Genomic DNA, 14,305 nt, shown 5'->3' on the forward strand with positions numbered 1-14,305 from the left:
GCAAAATCACAACAGACCCACACCAAGACACATTATTATGAAAATGCTCAATATACAGAAATAGGAGAGAATTTTAAAAGCCGCAAGCAAACAGAATCAGATTACTTATAGGGGTAAACCAATTAGGATAACAGCAGATTTTTCAACACATTCCCTGAGAGCTAGAAGATCCTGGAAGAACATATTTCAAACTGGAAAGATAATGGGTTCCAACCAAGAATCTTGTATCCAGCCAAACTAAGCTTCAGATTTTAAGATGAAATAAAACTTTCCATGATAAACAAAAGTTAAAAAGAATTTACAGCTAGAAAACCGACACTAAAACACATCCTTGGCAAACTATTTCATGAAGAGGAAATGAAAAACATTGATAACCGGCAGAAGGAGGTAGTACACTAAAAGAAAAACTAATCAAAGAGGAAACCAAGTCACGTTAAGTAATACAAATAAACAAATATGACTGGAAATACAGACCATATCTCAATAGTCACCCTAACCGTTAATGGCTGAAACTCACCAATCAAAAGACATAGACTAGCAGATTAGATTTTTAAAAAAGATCCAAGAATATAATGCCTACAGGATACTCATTTGATAGAAAAAGACATACACAGACTGAAGGTGAAAGGTTGGGAAAATCATACCACTCACATATAGTGAGGAAGCAATAGGGGTCTCCAAACTCATATCAAATAAAGTAGACTTCAACCAAAGCTAATCAAAAGGGATAAAGTTGGACATTCCATACTGTTCAAGGGAACCATACATCAACAATACATAACAATCATAAATATATATGCCACAAACAATGGTGCAGCTATGCTCATCAAACTCTTCTCAAGTTCAAGAGTCAAATTGACCTCCCAGCACAATAATCTTGGGTGATTTTAACCCACCTCTCTCACCACTAGAGAGATCTTCCAAACAAAAGTTAAATAAACTTCAAGAAATAGTAAATGAATTCAACAAAGCAGCAGGATATAAAGTCAACACCCATAAATCAAAAGCATTTATGTATATCAGTCACAAATCCTCTTAGCAGGAAATGAGGAAAACTCCCCATTCACAATATCCTGAAAAAAAATAAGATACCTGAGAATCAACAAAAGAGGTGAAATAATTATACAATGAAATCAACAGAACCCTACAGGGACACAGCCACATCAATGTTTATAGCAGCACAATTCACAATAGCTAAACTGTGGAGCCAACCTAGATGTCCTTCAGTGGATGAATGGATAAAAAAAGTGGCATTTATACACAATGGAATACTACTCAGCCTGATAAAAGAACAAAATTATGGCATTTGCAGGTAAATGGATGGTGTTGGAGAAGATAATGCTAAATGGAGTCAGCCAATTCCAAAAAAAAAAAAAAACAATGTCAAATGTTTTCTCTGCTATAAGTGGGGTGACTTATAGTTGAGTTGGGAGGAACAGCATGGGAGGATGAGATTAATTCTAGGGAGGGGTGGGAGAGAAAGAGAGGGGGAAGGGGATTAGCAAGGATGGTGGAATGTGATGGACATCATTATACAAAGTACATATATGAAGACTTGAATTGGGTGTCAACATACCTTATATACAAACAGAGATATGAAAAATTGTGGTATATATGTGTATTACGATGGCATAAACTGATGTGAACATACTTTATATCCAGAGATACAAAAAATTGTGCTCTGTATGTGTAATAAGAATTGAAATGCATTTCAGTGTTGCCATGTATTTAAAAAATTAAACGAATTTATAAAAAAAGAAATAGCTTCACTAAATACAAGAGAGTCTACTTTGAATTCTATTTTATTCTGTTGATTTGCATGTCTCTTCCCAGGCCAAAAGCACACTGGCTTGAATCCTGTAGCTCTACAGTGAATTGTGAAGTCAAGTAGTCTAGATTCTCTAAAATTTCTTTGGCTCTCCTATATCTTTAACATTTTCATATAAACTGTAGAATCAACTTGTTAATTTCTGCATAAAAACATGCAGGGTTCTTCCAAAATCCTATATATTCAGCAATAAAAGAGAATAAAATCATGGCATTTTCAGATAAATGGATGGTGTTGGAGAAGATAATGCTCAGTGAAACTAGGCAAGCCCAAAGAAACAAATGCCAAATGTTCTCTCTGATATAAGGAGGCGGATTCATAGTGGGGTAGGGAGGGGGAACAAGGGAGGACTCTGGAGCAGAGGGGTGGGAGGGGAAGGGAGAGAACATGGGGTTAGAAATGATGGTGGAATGAGAAGGTCATCATTATGCCAAATACATGTATGAAGACACTAATTGGTATGAATATACTTTGTATATGACTAGAGATGTGAACTATTGTGCTCTATATGTGTAATATGAATTGTAATGCATTCCACTGTCATAAGTACATAAAAATGTGTTTTATAAGAGATCAATAAATGAGATGCTTTTTATGTTAGAAATGCAAAATAATAGCTTTTGTAATATATAAGTAATCTCAAAGTCTAAAAATTATTCCAAGTACAATATCATGTGGTATATGTTTTTGTCATTTTACCCTTCTTACATACTAACATTTCTGTTGTAAGGACCAAGCTCCTTTGGAACATTTCAGCAATCATTAATGGCAAAAGCAGCTGCCACCCATAAGTTCAGAAAATGGAGATTTCCAGCAAGATGTCTATACTGTGAACGCATTTTCATATTTAGAGGTCTTAAATGCGAAGAGGTAAGATCTTTTGGGAATCGCAATTTTTTCTTTTGCTATATACTTTTTTGTTATGATTTTACTTATTTAGAGATGTGTGTGTCCACACACAAACACACATTTAAATATATATAAATTTGTTGTTTGTACTCCTGGGAACTAAATTCAGGGTGTTGAACATGCCATATTTTTAGAGAGAGAAGAGAAAGAGAGAAGGAGAGGGGGAGAGAGAGAGGGAGAGAGAGATATTTTTTTAATATTTATTTTTCAGTTTTTGGTAGACACAATATCTTCTTTTAAATTTTATTTTTATGTAGTGCTGAGGATCGAACCCAGCACCCCGCACACACCAGGCAAGAGTACTACCGCTTGAGCCACATCCCCAGCCCATCTACCCTTTCTTAAAATTGTGTTTTGAAATGGGTTCTTGCTAGATTGGTCTGGCCTTCAACTTGTGAAATTCCTGTTTCAACCCCTCAAGTAGCTGGAATCATGGGCATATGCCATCACACCTGGCTTGCCAGTACATGTTTAATAAAGTCCCACAGTTTATTTCTAAATTTTCTTCTTTGTTTTCCTGTTAAATGTAATTCACAAACCACAAATCGTACTTTTTAACATATTTTTGTCGTTATTAGTCGGCCTGTATTTTGCTTAGTTGTGAATAATTTTAAGGTGAGTCAATCAGTTTTCAAATATCATTTTCTTATAGTGTCTTCTTGTCTGCCATAAAAAATGCATGGCAAACTTAACCATCCTTTGCGGACATCGGAAACTTCGGGGGAAAATGCACTTATTTGGAGCAGAATTGTCCTGTGTTGCCAAAAAGGAGCCAGATGGCATTCCTTTCATAATCAAAATGTGTACTTTAGAAATTGAAAAGACTGCCTTGTGTTTACAAGTATGTTGTTTACTCTTAAAACTCTAAAAACATAAATGCCTTTTTGATTTGTCTTAATGAAAAAGAGACTTTAAGAAAATCAGCACTCTCCATTTGTAATAACTAAATTTATTCACATTTATTTGGAAAATGTTAATTTATTTGACTTCAACTTGTATTTTTTAAATACTAATAAAATTGAAGTAGATACATCAACTCTGTCTAGATGTCTGCATTTAGCCCTTTGTACTAAAGTAAAATATTGCATTCTGTTTTTCTTTTCTCTTCAAGGGAATTTATCGAGTGAGTGGCAACAAGGCAAAAATGGCAATACTGTGTCGAGCTCTGGAAAACGGAAGGCATTTAGTAGATCTCTCCGAATTTTCTTCACACGATATCTGTGAAGTGTTAAAATTTTACCTTCAGCAGGTTAAAGTTTTATTCTAAACCTACCATCAAATGCAAAGAGCAAAAATATTTTATATTTCATATTTTTCATTGGTATAGACTATGTCATCATCCCCCTCATTATTCTAAGATTTTATAATGATGTACTTTGATGTGGATATATTTCCATCCAGTATTCTGGCCACTCCATGAGCTCCGTCAGTTGTGAGCACTTTAGTTCTTGGAACTTTTCTTGATTTTTATTGCCATTCTCCCACCCCTGTACTTGAAGCTCTTGTTTGGAGATGTGTGTGTGTACACGTACACAAACACACATATAAATATTTATAAATTTGTTATTTGTACTCATGGGGATTAACAATTCAGGGTCTTGCACTTGCTTGGCAAGCATATTTGTTCTCCAGTTCCCTTACCTTTTCTTTATTGTTCTTTTTTTCTTCAAAAACTTTCTAAGACATTTCCTTGTCTTTTTCTTCTTGAATAAGTAAATTACTCCATTTGTGAAATCATGTTTTAATATTCAAGAAGTCTGATTTTCTATTCTTTTGATAACATTTTTTAAATGATTATATGATGCTCTTTTATTGTGGATATTCATAGATTTTTCTCATTAAGGGTTCTTTTCTCTATTTGACCTCTAACCTTTGTAGAAATACAATGTGACCCTCATATATAACATTAAATTTTCTATAGCAACATAAAAATTAAAAATAAAGTGAAGCGAATTTTAATATATCATTTAACATTTTAAATATCTAGTTTTTCAAATTATGAGGTATTTTGTTTATTTATTTATTTGTATTGCAGCTCTTCTTCTTTGAAATATGGTATCTATTTTTCATTTAGAGCACATCTCAATTTAGATCAGTTGCATTTCCAGTGCTCTTTCACCATATCTGACTAGTTGCCAGCATATTGACAGCATCATTTTACACCTTCAATTTGTTCTTTATCTACCCATTTTGATTTTTGTCTTTCATGGTGTCTAGTTACATGAGTTTGGGCTTGAAATCACTTTGGAAGCACTTGAACACACATCAAGGCTTTTTAAAAACTTTGAACTTTACTATAAAATGGTCTAGGTGGACTGTTTGGTATATGCCTAACTACATGTCTCTAGTTCCCTGTTCTGGCACTGGTGTGGTCCTCCTGGGATGGCATTTTTGTTAATTTTGATGGACACAATACTTTTAATTAATTTATTTATTTTTATGTGGTGCTGAGGATCAAACCTAGCGCCTCACACATGCCAGATGAGTGCACTACCACTGAGCCACAACCCCAGTCCCCCAGGAAAGGGTTTTTTCCTTGCCTAGAGATACAGTACCAATACTGTGGGAGCCAGGGTTACTAAGACTGTAGGATCTGTGCTTTCAGTGTGCATATAGCCAACATATCCCCATTTGAAGACAGTTACTTCTCTGTTCCTTATGTTTGGCATTGCCTCGATTCAGAGAGCCTCTGTATCCCATTGCCCAGAGAAAAATGTTCCAGAGTTTTAGAAAGGAGATTGCCCTAGTACATGGAGTGGAGACAGGATTCTATAGAGAGCTAAGCTTTCTCAGCTGGCCCACCTGCAACCTAAGCCAAGATCAGAGGACCTGGTAGTGATTGTCCACATCCCTTTAGGATTCTGAAAATCATGTTGAGTGACAAAGGGTCAGTTCTCTTGGAAATGCTGCATCAGGACTTATTCATCTGCTCTTCTACTTGTGAATTGTTGCTTTTTGTTTTCTCTATTTTCCTAGTCCTTATGAGCCTACTGTATTTTAGTGGAATTGCAGGAGGGAAAGAAATTAAGTATAAATTGCTGGATTTACAATGTTAGCCCAGGAAAGCATTGATAACCCTTTAATCACATTCTACAGACCCCTCAACTGAGAAATGGAGGCTGATACCTTTGAATGACTGGAAGTCTCATAATGTGTCATCCTTAACCTTGTTTAGTCAGTCAGGGAGAGGAGATGAATTGGGTCCAATACAATAAACTTGCATTCTGTTGAGGAATTTTGTATGTCTAAGACTTTCATTTGTGAAAGTGTGCTCAATTCTTGCAATAGTGTTAGAGAGTAGCCTTTATCTGACTCATTGACCTAAAGCTCCAAGAGGTGATGTGACTTGCCTCAGATCCCAGAGTGCTGAAGATAGAAACTGATCACAAGGCAACACCTTAACTTCCCACAGATATTATAGGACATCAGGTAGCTAACTGTTCACTGAATTTTCTATTGTAGATCAGTAGAAATATTGAAATTCATTATGGCAGTGGATATTTGTTGTAAGAACTACTTCTTTTGATCTATTCATGGCAAATCAGCCTGTTTTAAAGTTTCATGAGATGTTGACAGTATGTTTTTGTAGGTCATATTATCTTGTGCTGATCTTCATTCTTGCCCAAGTAAAATCTGTGCCCTTTAGCACTTGGATATTTTTACCCCTTACTCATAAAATCCATGGGTTTCTGATTCATTTTATAGATTTTGTTCACTATTCTATGTTTGTTCCAGTAAAACAGCTGAAGATTATGCTATTTGGGGGGCAGATGTGAATATAATGTGTTTAGGATAGAGATGAAGAGTTTTAAAATCCCATAATGAAGCTTAAAGCTTAAACTTCATTTAAAGTTTAGAATTTCACTCATTATCTATTAATTTGTTATTAACATAAATATAATTTATAGTCAAGATTTTGACTTGCTTTCTAAGTCACTTCTCTACCAAACATATATATTTTATTTTATGGGCAGGGATGAAGCTGAGTACTAGAGTGCTTGCATAGCATGCTTGAGGTCCTAGCTTCAATCTCTAGTACTGAAAAAGATATCAATAAATACAGATTGACTTTAGAAAATTTTGTTAATCTAAAGGGACATGCTAAATTATTTGAGCAATTCTCACTTATAGTTGATTTAACAAAGAAAACAGGCAGAAGATTTTTTCAAAATATTTATTTTTTGGTTGTAGCAAGATGCAATACCTTTATTTTGTTTATTAATTTTTATGTGGTGCTGAGGATCAAACCCAGGTCCCCGCATGTGCTAGGCAAACACTCTACCTCTGAGCCACAACCTCAACCCAAAGGTATTTTAATATAATTTTGTTTCTTTAGCTACCAGAACCATTGGTTTTATTCCAATGGTACCAGGAATTTATGGAGCTTGCAAATGTCATCCAACATATTAACCAAGAACAGGACACCAAAAGGGACAACTCTGAAGACAACACATCTCCAAATATGTGTACGGAAATCAACCAAATTATTCTCAAAACCAAGGACCTTCTAAGACAATTGCCACCGTCCAATTTCAACACTCTACATTACCTTATCATCCATCTTAGGAGGTAAGAATTTTTATACCATCTTAGCCATTTTTAATTGAACAGGGCAATAGTATTCAGTACATTTATATTGTTGTGTTATGATTTTCAAAATGATTTTTAGGATGTTTTTATTATGTGTTGGGAGAGGGAGACATTGAATACATGTTCATGCAGCAAACATGGTTCCCTCAGGTGCTTCCTGTGTGTGAGGCTCTGGCTGGGGAAACTAGGATGGAAGTATAGGGTTTCTGCTATTTGTGGGCTTATCCTCTTGGGGTACAGATCTGTATATAACCACAGTTCACCATCATCCTTTTCTAGTAGCTGTGCACAGCTTGTAGGCATGCAGAGGAAGTTTTGGGGGTAGGAATAGAGCAGAAGAGGCAAAAGGCCTTGTGTCTGATTTCAAGAACTGAGTGGTGATTTGGTAGTGAACGTGCAGAAGAGCATACGAGGCAGAGAGAAACAGACACGGAGACACAAGAAAGCATTTTGCATTTAGAAAATTTGATTTCATTAGGCTACAATATAGCGAGCAGTAGCAGGAACGGTGCTACCCTTCCTAGAGACTTGATAAAACATTTTACCTACCTGGCAGATTAGTTGACCATGTTGTTTCTATACCCACTAAAGAACTTGGAATCAGGAATTTCACATATTCAGATTTGCCTGCTAGACCTTTCTGACAACAATTAAGATCTCCTTTTTAAATTTTTTTTTAATTTATTTTTTCTGGCTGGAATTTTGGCTCAGCAGTAGAGCATGTGCAAGGCCCTGGGTTTGAACCTCAGCCCCACATACAAATAAATAAATAAAATTAAAATATAAAAAAATTTAGTAGTTCAAATCAGTTATACATGACAGCAGAATGCTTTTAAATCCATTGTACACAAATGGAGCACAAATTTTCTTTTCTCTGTACATGATGTAGAGTCATACCACGTGTGCCATCATACATGTACTTAGGGTAATGATGTTTGTCTCATTCCACCATCTTTCCTACCCCGTACCCCTCCTCTTCCTTCCCTCTCCTGAGCCCAACCAATGTTCCTCCATCCCCAGAGACCCAATTATGTATCAACATTTATTTATCAGAGAGAATTTTGGCCTTTGATTTTGGAGGATTGGCTTACTTCATGATATTCACCAACTCCATCCTTTTACCTATAAATGCCATTATTTTATTCTCTTGTGATTCTGAGTAATAGTCCATTGTGTATATATACCACAGTTTTTTTAACTATTCATATCTTGAAGGGCTTCAAATTATTCCATGAAATAGAAAAGGAGGAAACCCTTCCAAACTCATTCTGTGAAGCTAGTGTCACCTGATACTGAAACCAGCCAGAGACACATCAAGGAAAGAAAATTTCAGATCCATATCTACCTGATGAACATAGATGCAAAAATTCTCAATAAAATTCTGGCAAATCACATACAAAAACATATAAAAAAAACAATGCACCATGATCAAGTTGTGTATTCCAGGGTTTCAAGGTTGGTTCAACATACAGAAATCAATAAATGTAATTCATCACATCAATAAACTTAAAGAGAAGAAACCTATGATTATACCAATTGATGCAGAGAAAGCATTTGACAAAATACAGTACCTTTTCATGTTCAAAATATTAGAAAAAGTAGGGGTAGTAGCAATATACCTCAACATAGTGAAAGCTCTCTATGCTAAACCTAAGGCTAACATCATTCGAAATGAAGAAAAATTGGAAGCATTCCATCTAAAAATTGTTCAACATAATGCTTGCCACTCTAGCCAGAGCAATTAGATGAAAGAAATTCAAGGGAATACAAATAGGAAAAGAAGAACTTAAATTACCATTCTTTGCCAACGACATAATTTTATACTTGGAGGATCAAAAAAACTCCACCAGAAAACTTCTAGAATAATAAATGAATTTGGCAAAGTAGCAGGATATAAAATTAATACCCATAAATCAAATGCATTTCTATACATCAGTGATGAATCCTCTGAAAGACAAATAGCAAAACTACCCCATTCACTATATATATATATATATATATATCACAGCTTTTTCACCCATAGATGAATCTAGTATCATCCTGATAGCTAAACCAGGCAGAGAGAGATTTCTTTGGATAGTCATAGAAATAACAAGCTGAGAGTGTTTGAAGTAAAACCAGAACATTGATAGTGGCAACAGAACAGAGAGATGTTCAGGAGAGAGAATCATCTAGGCTAGAAAACTAGCTGTGGGCAGCTGGGAGTGTGTCTAGTGATAGAACACTTGCCTAGCACATGTGAGACACTGGGTTTGATACTCAGCACTGCATAAGAATAAATAAATAAATAAATAAAATAAAGGCATTGTGTCCATGTCTAGGTAAAAAATATTTTTTTAAAAAAGAAAACTAACTGGGAAGTGAGAGAGAAATTGACAGTGCCAGTTTCCAGTATAAGAAATGGGGAGTATATCTGACATACATTGATAGAGCAATTTTTAGAGGTGTTTTCCTTCCTTCTGCTACTGAGTTCAGTAGTTCCTTCTACTTACATGCATTTTATCCTAATATAGTACTCTGAAACTCAGTTTGGTATGTGGTAAGTATCATAATGAAACAAAGGATTCTTTCCCTAGACCTACCTAACTTGACCCTTGACAAATGTTTTGTAGTCTTCTATAGCCCGAGTTATCTCCAACCTTCTCAAGTCATAGTAAACTACCATTAAGGACCTCTATTAGGCAAATCTCATACACTTTATGTGTTCTTCTTTTCAGGGTTGTAGACCATTCTGAAGAGAACCTGATGAACTCAAAAAACTTGGGGGTGGTATTTGGACCCTGTCTCATGAGGCCCAGGCCTACAACCACTCCTTGTACCATCTCCTCCTCTCTTGTTGCCTATGCCAATCAGGCCCTGTTGGTAGACTTCATCATTACCAATGCACAGATGATCTTCGATGGGTCCCTAGAGCCACAAAATGTTTCATCTAATACTGACGTTGTTGCACCTCGGGTGGATATAAGCCCTCCTTCCAAACCCATAATATCAACAGAACATTCCACAAAGTCACAATATTTTTCTACAAAGCAAGTGAGTTTTGACCATTTCAGAATTGGATTAAATTTGTGATGTTTATGTTAACAAGTTAATAATCTTTGAACTGTTTGAGATGTGTTTTGCTTTTAGTTTAAAACTTTTCTTCTATCAATAGGATATTCACACTGCAGATATTGAAATTAAAAATTATGAATTGGCTACATCATTTGAGGAATCAGAATGCAAGCAAAATGCATTGGAAAAAAGGGATGCATGTCTCATTGGTGAGTGGTCATGTAACATATATCTTTGCATATTTCAAACCTTGCCAAGAAGTCATGATTAAAAACCAAGGTGAGGGCTGGGCTTGTAACTCAGTGGTAAAACATTTGCCTCGGCATGTGTGAGGCCATGAGTTGGATCCTCAGTACCATATAAAACAAATAAATGAAGATAAAAATATTGTGTCCATCTACAATACTCATCCTTTAAAAAAAAGGTTAGTTTAGTTGAGGTAAGTTCAAACTTCAAGGTTTTATTATTTAACTTTTCTAGCCATTGAGAAAGTTTAGTGAATGTCATTTAAATGAATGTCATGTGTTTTTTTCTTCCTTGTAAAAAGATATCTTGAAATTCATAAATTATTTTTGTTCACTTTCTGAGATTTGTTTTCACCTTTACTTCTTTGTCATCAATTAAAGTCAAAACAGAAAAAAGCTGGACTCCTGAAACTCAAAAAAAAATAGACTCCTAAAGTTTTTTGTTGTCCCTTTACCTGTGGCCTATCTTTAGCACATTAAGCACACATGTCTTCCATTTTCTTGGCTCCAGTCTTTTTGTTCTCTGTTTTTTGATCGTTTTATTTCAGTGAATGGTTTCTGGTAAGGGGGTTGAAAACCTTTCATTCCTTACTGCTTTAGTAGAGCTGAATCTGAATAGTCACAAATGTTAATTTATGACATACATAGTCATAAATGTTAAATTTGATATATTAAATTAATGAAATATCAATGAGTGTAGCCTGAAAAAGTCTGAAAACAAAGACAGTCCATTACCTCGCTGCAAAGAAAAGCACTGGACTCACTTATTCCATTTATCTGATTTGATCTTATTAGCACTTCTGTGCTATGAATCTTGGCCTCATTTAAGCCATAGCTAACAGTCTGAAGAAGGTAAATAATGCCAAGGGTCATGTCCCTAAATTATTGTTGATTCAGGATTTGAACCTCATCCTGTCTCATTCCTAAATGGAACCTTGTTTCACTGTCCAATGAAATTTGATTCCCAGATAGGTATACTAATAACAATAAATAATTTTAAAATATTTGAAATTTTTATTACATACCAGGTAATTCTGAACCTTTTCTTTAGAAGATCATTAACACCACATGCCAACATATCTCCACATAGGAGTTTGTCTTGACAGAAGAAGGCAGGTAGGGCTAGTGCACTAGGCTTGCCCAGGGCAGTACTGGAGCAGGAGCTGTGACATCACCCAGGCAGCTAGAAGTGGTGCTAGAAGTTCTGCAGGACTGTAAATATGTTCTGGTGGTTGCCATCCAACCACAATGGCTCAGCTCCCTTCTATGAATGTGGAGAAGGGTCCAGGACAGCAAATCACATGAGCACTGCCTGGGAAGCAGGAAAGAGAGGCCAGAAGCCTCAGGTGAAGAAGGATGTCAGATGAGATGATGACCTGCGATCATCATCAAGTGATGCTGCTGTGCACCTGTCTGCAAACCACTGCCCAAGGATATGGGAGAAGGACCAGGTGGCAGGGATGAGGAATGTGGGCTATGAACAGGGCTGTTGGAAAGCCATCAGACCAGTGGCAAGGCACACAGTTGTCTGATGTTTCTCTGCAGGGAGATGAGGATCATGGCCAGATGGCTGCACCTTTCTAGCAACAGGAGCTTCTGGGGTACATGCAGCAAAGAGAGAGTGGGAGATGCTAGGGTTATAGGTGAGAAAACGGACCTTGGGACCAGACTAGAGGAGAAAGAGAAGGAGGTAAATCTGGAGTCTCCAGGACCAGTAGCACAATGGCAATTTTGACAGCTCTTCAACCTTCCTTTGTCCAGAGGATATTGCCATGTATTAGTGGATCAGCTGGGAGAGCATCCAAGTCCTCTCTGGTGTGTTGCCCTCAGTATGGACAGAATGTAGCTGGAAAGCAGATTAAGTGACAGGCAAAGTCCTTGGGATTCAGGACAAGGCCTTTGTTGGTGTACAGAATAGTGTTACTGTTCTAGAGTTACCATTGTCTGCCTGTTGAAATCAGGAAAATCTTAACACAGAAAATATTCATTCATGGGTAGTATATTAAAACAAGTTATTACAGGAAGTGTTTTTTTTTAACTTTATGTGCTTTGTGACTATTTGTTCTATTAAGATGAATCTTAAAAAGCAATGCTTTAATTAAAAATGTGCCTTTAATATTGTATGGATTTTTAATTCCTCTGCATAGATGACTGAGAAAATAATGTTGGAAAAGATATGTAAGACTCTGTTGTTTGAGAGAATGCCCATTCATAAATAACCACACTTCCTTATTAACCAAGCTTCATGAACTTAAACAAAAAATCTCTTCTTTTTCAGATCACAAAGAACTTGAATCATCATCACAAAAGATGGACAATATGTGTAAAACCACGAAACCACTTAGTCTGAAATCCGATGTGACAACAAATGATATACAGAGGCCTATGCCAAGCCCCAAGATCAGATGTTGCTGTTTGCCTGTAGAGAGGTTCCATCTTGCAAGCTCTCCTAATGAGAAAAACAGCAGAAATGTGGGAAATGTCAATTCAGACAAGTTTTGCCAGAATCTTACCTTTGAAGGACTTAATAGAAAAGATACCTCTACTACTGTTGGCTCCCAAATTAATGGTTTTGATCTGCAGATTCCACAGAAAACTCAGGAACAACAATGTGAACCAAAGAACTTAACTGGCAGGAGTGCAGTGATTGTGCCAAGTGTACTCCAGGAAAAAGTGACAATGAGCATCAAGGTTATTGGTGACCATTCCAACGGTGCCACACAGCCCAACACACCAGCCAGTTCAGCAAGAGAGGCACCAGTGAGACTGTCCTCTCATTCTCACCGTCTTGCTCCTGCAAGAGCACCCAGAATACTGCAGCCCCATCTCGGGACAACATTTTACAAACCACCTACCCCGACCAGCAAAGTCAGGGAGACTGAGGAGAGACCAGCTTCACCTTCAGCCGCAGTGCCTCCTAGCACAGCTCTTATTCCCCTGAGTCATGTGGAGAAATCTGTTCCAGAGGCAGACAGCACATCAGCTTATGCTTTGAAACCAGCTGCTGAGCCTAAAGAGAACTCTGAGGAGGTTGGCCTGACTGACATGAATCCAATGTGCCAAGGACTCAGGCTAAAACAAATGGAAGAGTTACAAGACCTTGAATTTGAAATGCCACAGTTTGTGTAGGTTTTCAAAATTCAGTTTTTCTTTTTCTTGTTTCATTTTTATGTATTGTGTTTATTTTATGAAAGAATGTTGTAACAGAACCCCTTTTGTATAGGATTGCCAAAGTGTATATTATGCCTTTTGGCCTGTATTGTGTTTGCTACTCATATAGAATGATAGTGTTTTAGTCATATAGAATGTTAGTGCTCACTGGTATTGTCTTTAAATTCTGTTTTTGAATTTATGCATAAAATAAGTATTATAATTTTAAATTTAATATAATTTTCTCTATAATATGATTCATGTAAATGCATCCTTAATGTATAATATTGTTCTCAATAAATAGGAGCAGTAGGGGAAAATGAGCTTTATTTTGGAGCAAACCTGGTGCTGATTCATAAAATGCTTCTGAATGCAAGTGCCTGAAAAATGTTGATTGGGGTATGAATATATTTTTTTCCCACATAATGTTCTAGTGCATCTTTGACCACTTGTGTTGTTATAGCATGTATGGAAGCATTGGCAATTCACTTAACATTTAAATATTTACATAGTGGCCTAAAAGCTTGCG

General features: G+C 36.3%; 1 protein-coding gene across 1 annotated transcript; it reads left to right on the top strand.

Annotated features, from left to right (window-relative positions):
• Window positions 1-2,596: 2,596 nt before the first annotated feature.
• Window positions 2,597-13,755, top strand: LOC308656779 (rho GTPase-activating protein 29-like; the record flags this gene model as incomplete). The annotated part of the gene is made up of 7 exons (XM_081308146.1): window positions 2,597-2,698; window positions 3,390-3,578; window positions 3,849-3,986; window positions 7,074-7,306; window positions 10,045-10,360; window positions 10,482-10,590; window positions 12,905-13,755. The coding sequence occupies exons 2-7, from the start codon at window positions 3,417-3,419 to the stop codon at window positions 13,753-13,755; spliced, it is 1,809 nt and encodes a 602-aa protein (XP_081164272.1). The 5' UTR covers window positions 2,597-2,698; window positions 3,390-3,416.
• Window positions 13,756-14,305: the final 550 nt, after the last annotated feature.

Source organism: Spermophilus citellus (genome assembly GCF_964194105.1).
Source record: "Spermophilus citellus genome assembly, chromosome: 9".
NCBI classification, from domain to species: Eukaryota; Metazoa; Chordata; class Mammalia; order Rodentia; family Sciuridae; genus Spermophilus; species Spermophilus citellus.